The following is a 6000-nucleotide window of genomic DNA, read 5'->3' on the forward strand; positions in this document are numbered from 1 at the left end:
TTTCAGTATACTCACTTTTTTTCTCATTTCCAGAGTTGATATGTATCATATTCTGCTTATTTATATTATTATTATTATTTATCTGTAGGACCCAGGACCACCCCCACCTTCTCCATTACTAGGTTTGAAACCACTGCAGTTATTAGAAGTGAAAGCAAGGGGAAGATTTGGTTGTGTCTGGAAAGCCCAGTTGCTTAATGAATATGTGGCTGTCAAAATATTTCCAATACAGGTATGTTTATTGCAGTTTTGTCATCTTACATATATGTTTTATGGCTAGGTCATCATAACTCAGAAATAGTCTCAAAACAGAAGCCATACGTTCCAAGGTGGTTCTTTGTGATATTGGGGAAAGCAGTTAGCTCTTTTAATGCTTGCCTTTGCATATGGAAGATTGAATTGTTAGTATAACAATCATTATGTTTGTCTGGAGTGGTGGAATTAAATGAATGCATAGGAGATCTTTTGCCAATGAAAATTCTATAGAAATGTTAAATAAAGATAAAGATTCCAATAAACAAGTCTAATTGAGTGGTTAAATTTTAATATCCCCCTACATTGTCAGAAAAAGCAAACAGAAAAACAAAAGAGTAGTATATTCTGTTTTGGAATTGGTATTTGGAGGTATATTACCAGACTTGACTTACTTTCCTTCTACTTTGAGTGTTTAATTATTTCAGTTTTTGTTTGATGCATTTTCAGAGGCAATCAAGACTTCAAATAATTGGTTTATTGTTGAATTGTTTTTATTTTAAAGGTTGGCCGGACTTCTCATAAAACTCTGATCTAATGTATCTCTGAGCTATTCTTGTGTTTTGTTTTGTTCTGTTGGTGGTATAGATTTATGATGATTCTGTCTTCCCCGTCTCTTATATACCCTGGCGTCTCATGATATCCTTGGTACTGATGTCTTGGTTGGATTTGGTGTTACAGGCTCTACCACTACACTTAGAGAGTGGATCTTCCTTTTTCCAAAGTTGTCATATAAGCAATTTCTTTGTCTTAATATACCTAGATTTTAAGCTTTTTACCTCCTCTGTTCAGCCTTACCTCCTCTGTTCAGTCTATGAACTGTACTACATGGAGTTTATGAACTGTATTACATTTTTTTTGGTACCTATAAACCACAGTTTGGTTTTCAGAGAGAAAGTGTATTCTATTGTGCCAAGATTCATAAGTGAGATAAAGGAAGAAATTATTTCCATGTGTAAGGAAGCATAAGGATCAGACAAAGGCATTTGGATGATATTAACTTAAGCCCAACAACAGCAACAACAGTAGCTAACATTTGATTGTATGTTTTTATTGGGTCAGGTAGGGGTGTTTTACATATATGAGTGCTCACTAATATGTGTACATATATTGCCCACGTGTACGTAAAATGCAACATATAATACAACAATTCTATAAGACAGACACTACAATACCTGTTCTACTTAATGAGGACACTGAAGGATTATGTAACTTGCTAGAGGTTGGTGGGAGAGCCAGGATTTAAGTTTGAACAGTTTGGATGCAGAGGATTTCTAAGGGTTTGTAACCATTATGCTGTGGTACCTCTCACTATTACTGTCTTTTAGTAGTGAAAAGAAACTAATCTTTTATAAGAAGATACTTAGTAGACATGGATCACTTGCAGGCACAAATGAATATATGGTGTCTTAAATTATTGCATTGCATATCTATGCCCCTTGCTTTCTCATTGACTTTGCAGGGTATGCTACACATTTTTTAAAGGATGTTTGATATTATGTTAGTTTTTGAAAAGAAGAAGTTTTCTGTTTAGAGGAAGTCATTCTGCCTGAATTTCATCTTTCAAGGAGATTATTCTGAATAGTACCACAAGTAGCTTCACACCATGATGAAATTACAATGTAATACTTGCAGTAACTTATGTGTTGCCTTTGTAAGATACAGAATGCAGCATTTCAGATCAACTTCTGCGTGTGTAAACTAGAAACACAGAAAAGTACGTTTTGAGGGAATGGACAGGGCAGGCATTTAGTATAAATTTGTTAACCTATTGTCAGAGCTTTTTTCTTATTACAAAACAGAACAAAAATTTTTAAAATACTTTTTTGTTTTGTTTTACTTTGGAACTTATTTGAGTAATCTCCTAGACATGGTTTATTTACCTGTATTCCTTGTGTTCTTACTGTTCTTTCTTTTTGACTCTAGGACAAACAGTCATGGCAAAATGAATATGAAGTCTACAGTTTGCCTGGAATGAAGCATGAGAACATATTACAGTTCATTGGTGCAGAAAAACGAGGCACCAGTGTTGATGTGGATCTTTGGCTAATCACAGCATTTCATGAAAAGGTAAAACTATTTAACGTTTTACTTTAGTAAAGTCTGAATTGGCCTGCGTACCTAATGTTGGCTATAAATCCCTCAGTTATTTTTCGTGATATGTTATAGTTGATTAATATTTAACCTGAAAATAAAAATCATTCTTGAATAAAAATGTTTTAAAAGGTAGTTTAGTTTAATAAAAGAGCAAAGATGGCAAATTTTTAACCTAAAACCCTACTCATGTAAACCACCCTTTTGTTCCTTACTTCTTGTGCTGTAATTACTCTTACAAACATTTATTTTAGTATAGGTAATGCTTAGTAATTTTCACTTACCATTTACAACTCATTTTGATTACGTGAACCATTTTTTTCAGTTTTAATCAGTCTTGCTTAGTGACAAAACCAGAGTCAGGAAATTTATCTCATCTTTGATCTGTCACTAACTTGTAGGGTCATTATCACCAAAACATAATTGCTAGTTTTCCTCAATTTTTCTACTTTTAGAGTCAGTGTGAAAGTACCATTAATGAAGTAGGAAATTTTGTTTTTGGTAATTGGTTTCATCATTGTGAAATGTAAGTGGTTCTTTTGCTTCTGTTAACTCTTGACCTAAAGGACAACAATAATCTCTAGAAGAATATTCTATGTATTAGTTGTTGTTTTATGTTGTTATTTTGTGTTCTGCTAGTCCCATGATGTAAGCACTCTATAGTCAGGATATTTTAACTTTTAAAATATTTTCTAGAACCTTAGATATTCAACTAGTGTTTAAAACAAAAAACTTGTCTTATGGATTGGTGGAAATTGACTATTCTTGTAACAAAAGTTTAAAGCTCTGGTATTTCTTTCTGGTCAAATGTTTATTAATGTGAAATGGAAGGAAATTTTAACCATTCCAGAAAGATTGTTTCTTGGATATTATTTTTCCCTGAAAGGAAAGATATGCTGCCTTCCACAACCTCTTATAGGTAAAAAGAAAAGTCTCCTTATACATATGGCCTTTGTCAAGAACGTAAGTTTCTATTTTTCCGTCTTTTTTTAGGGTTCACTCTCAGACTTTCTTAAGGCTAATGTGGTCTCTTGGAATGAACTATGTCATATTGCAGAAACCATGGCTAGAGGATTGGCATATTTACATGAGGATATACCTGGCCTAAAAGATGGCCACAAACCTGCCATATCTCACAGGTAGACTATATTTGTATTGTTTTCCCAGATAATTGAGTGTACATTTACTAAACTTTTAAGACCGTGGGTAAATTTTAATTTTTCCTTTGTTATTCAGTCATGCTTTACAAGACAGCTGGTTTTCATTTATTTTTTAAAATTAGCTTTGAGATTGGCCAGGAAGTATTTTGGATAATGTATATGTTAACATTATTGGTAAAGTTTCATGATCTACTTCATCTCATTTCTGAAAGCATGATTGAAAATAAACTATATTTTCTCAATCTCAAAGGAAAAAGACATTTGTTTTACCTCAAAACATGATATACTTTAAAGATGATTATAAATAGGGATTATTATCCAAGGGCATGTAACGAAGGAGAGACTTTGAATGTCTCCCTTGCTTGTTTTTTGAATGACCTTATTATCTTTACCCTGAGCCAAGGTGGAGAGAGGCGTCACTTAAACAGTTGTCCAGTGAAGAAATAGTTCTTAGACCCAACACTTGTCATGCCTGCAAAAGGACAAATGATTGTGTCTTAAACATGGAGTTCAGTTTGCCATGTATTTAATTTTCTTGAACGTGGGATTCAATTTGTCCTCTCGTGTTCAATTTAAAGATGGTTGTTTGAAAAGTAGGCATTAACTGATTCATGGAACAAATACTTAGCTCAGTGTCACTAGGTGATGTTTTAGGTTGCTGGGAGCCATTATTGTAAGTCAGCCTCTAATTTAGGTTCTGATTTTGCAAACTTTAAATGATGTCTACCTCGGAAATAACTCTTTCTTCTCACTTTCTTACGTGCAGTCTATTGGCATCTTCTTGGATTTTCCCTTGCCCTACCTGGCCACATAGGGAATTAATCCTTAAGTATCCCCAAAGTTATTAAGAAAAGGTCCTGAAAGTCTTTTGAAACTAAGATTGATTGGCTTTTATAGCATTTGGGAGTGTCTACTCGTGCTTTCAATATCCCATTCTTGGTCTGTGTATCTGTACATAAATTTAACCACTAGTCATGGCATAGATGTATTTAATTAGGGTATAGTAATCTCTAGGATGAGCCAGTTGAGACAGGTGTGTAGAAGAGGATATCTTGTTGCCTTGAAACTGTTACCCTTTTCAGAACACCAGGATCTAGCTAGAGCAGTGTATGTTTATGGTAAAAAGTTTCTGTTATCCATGCCGTAAGATGCTTTTCTACAACCAGGTGGGAGAATATAAGAACCTCTATAATAAGGGATTATTCTAAAATGTAGGTCTGTACCAATAACCAGAAGGCCCCAATTCAGCTATATTTAAAAAATTTCTTCATTTTGGTTTAAATTTCAGTTTCTATGGGAGTTTGCAAGTAAGAACTCTAAAGTATTATCTTAAAAAACAGTAGTTTTATGATTGGTAGGTGGATGACATAGGTAACATATCTTTTTGACATGGCAAATGTTTATATAACTGCATTATAGATAGGATTCCTTCTTATTGTCCATGTTATAAATAGGGGCTTGTCACTGTGCTCTTGTGTTAAAGGCTACATGGGGGCTCTGAGCTTTTTCTTTCTCCCTTTCTCTGCATTTCATAATTTTGAGTAACTATTTTTTCATAGTGTACATATTCCCCCTCTTTTCTGCTTTCAATAAAAAATTTAAAAGATAACTTGTTTAAACTTAATTTGAATACTCTTTTTATTTGCAAGGGACATCAAAAGTAAAAATGTGCTGTTGAAAAACAACCTGACAGCTTGCATTGCTGACTTTGGGTTGGCCTTAAAATTTGAGGCTGGCAAGTCTGCAGGCGATACCCATGGACAGGTAAGGATGATGCTTATAAAATATAAGAAAAAGTAAACTTGTCCCATATTTTCTTAGAATGGCATGTCAGGACTGAATTTGTCTAAAATTGTTGTGGTGTTTAAATCAGCATCTAATAGTGTTATGTGTTAAAGTTTCTGAGGAAGACATTTTCATATGATGGTAGAGGACTCAGGTGGTTTAGATTAAGCACTTCATAAAACAATAACTTAGACACATGTCATAGGATTCTTTTTGAAAAATTGATCAAAGAATAATCCAACACCTTTTAATAGACCTTATTCTTAGGAAATTCTTCTTATGAACTCAGTAGTTTTAGTCTGTTAGTTCTTTCACCATCATAAGAAGAGCAGAAGAATAATTAGTCACTATCCTTACTACAGTGTATTAAGATTCCCTGTCCCTTTTCCCATGCAATAATAGTTTATTGCTTCTTGTTGTTTATTGCTTCATTCATTTCTTCAATCAACTTGATGGCTTTTCTCCAAATTCGCTCCAGAGTTCAGAGCACTTGTAAACCCCTGAATTAAGTAACTCTGACACCTCTGTATACCTCTATGTGCACAGAGATCTTAGTAATAGGAACCTCTAGGAAGGCCAGAAGGGAAAATAACATTATCCATACATTTTATTCTCAGAAACTTTGAGGCTGGAAGAGATGTTTTCATTCCTACAAGGTCACCTTTATTTATTTATTTATTTATTTATTTATTTATTTATTTATTTATTT

General features: G+C 33.6%; 1 protein-coding gene across 1 annotated transcript in view; it reads left to right on the top strand.

Annotated features, from left to right (window-relative positions):
- The window catches only part of ACVR2A (activin A receptor type 2A), an 87814-nt gene that overhangs the window by 71930 nt on the left and 9884 nt on the right, over positions 1–6000 (top strand). The window contains exons 5-8 of the mRNA XM_023217463.2: positions 89–232; positions 2179–2322; positions 3340–3485; positions 5156–5270. Coding sequence (XP_023073231.1) covers positions 89–232; positions 2179–2322; positions 3340–3485; positions 5156–5270 — 549 coding nt within the window. The remainder of the gene's footprint in view (positions 1–88; positions 233–2178; positions 2323–3339; positions 3486–5155; positions 5271–6000) is intronic.

This window comes from Piliocolobus tephrosceles, chromosome 11 (genome assembly GCF_002776525.5).
Source record: "Piliocolobus tephrosceles isolate RC106 chromosome 11, ASM277652v3, whole genome shotgun sequence".
Lineage (NCBI taxonomy): Eukaryota > Metazoa > Chordata > Mammalia > Primates > Cercopithecidae > Piliocolobus > Piliocolobus tephrosceles.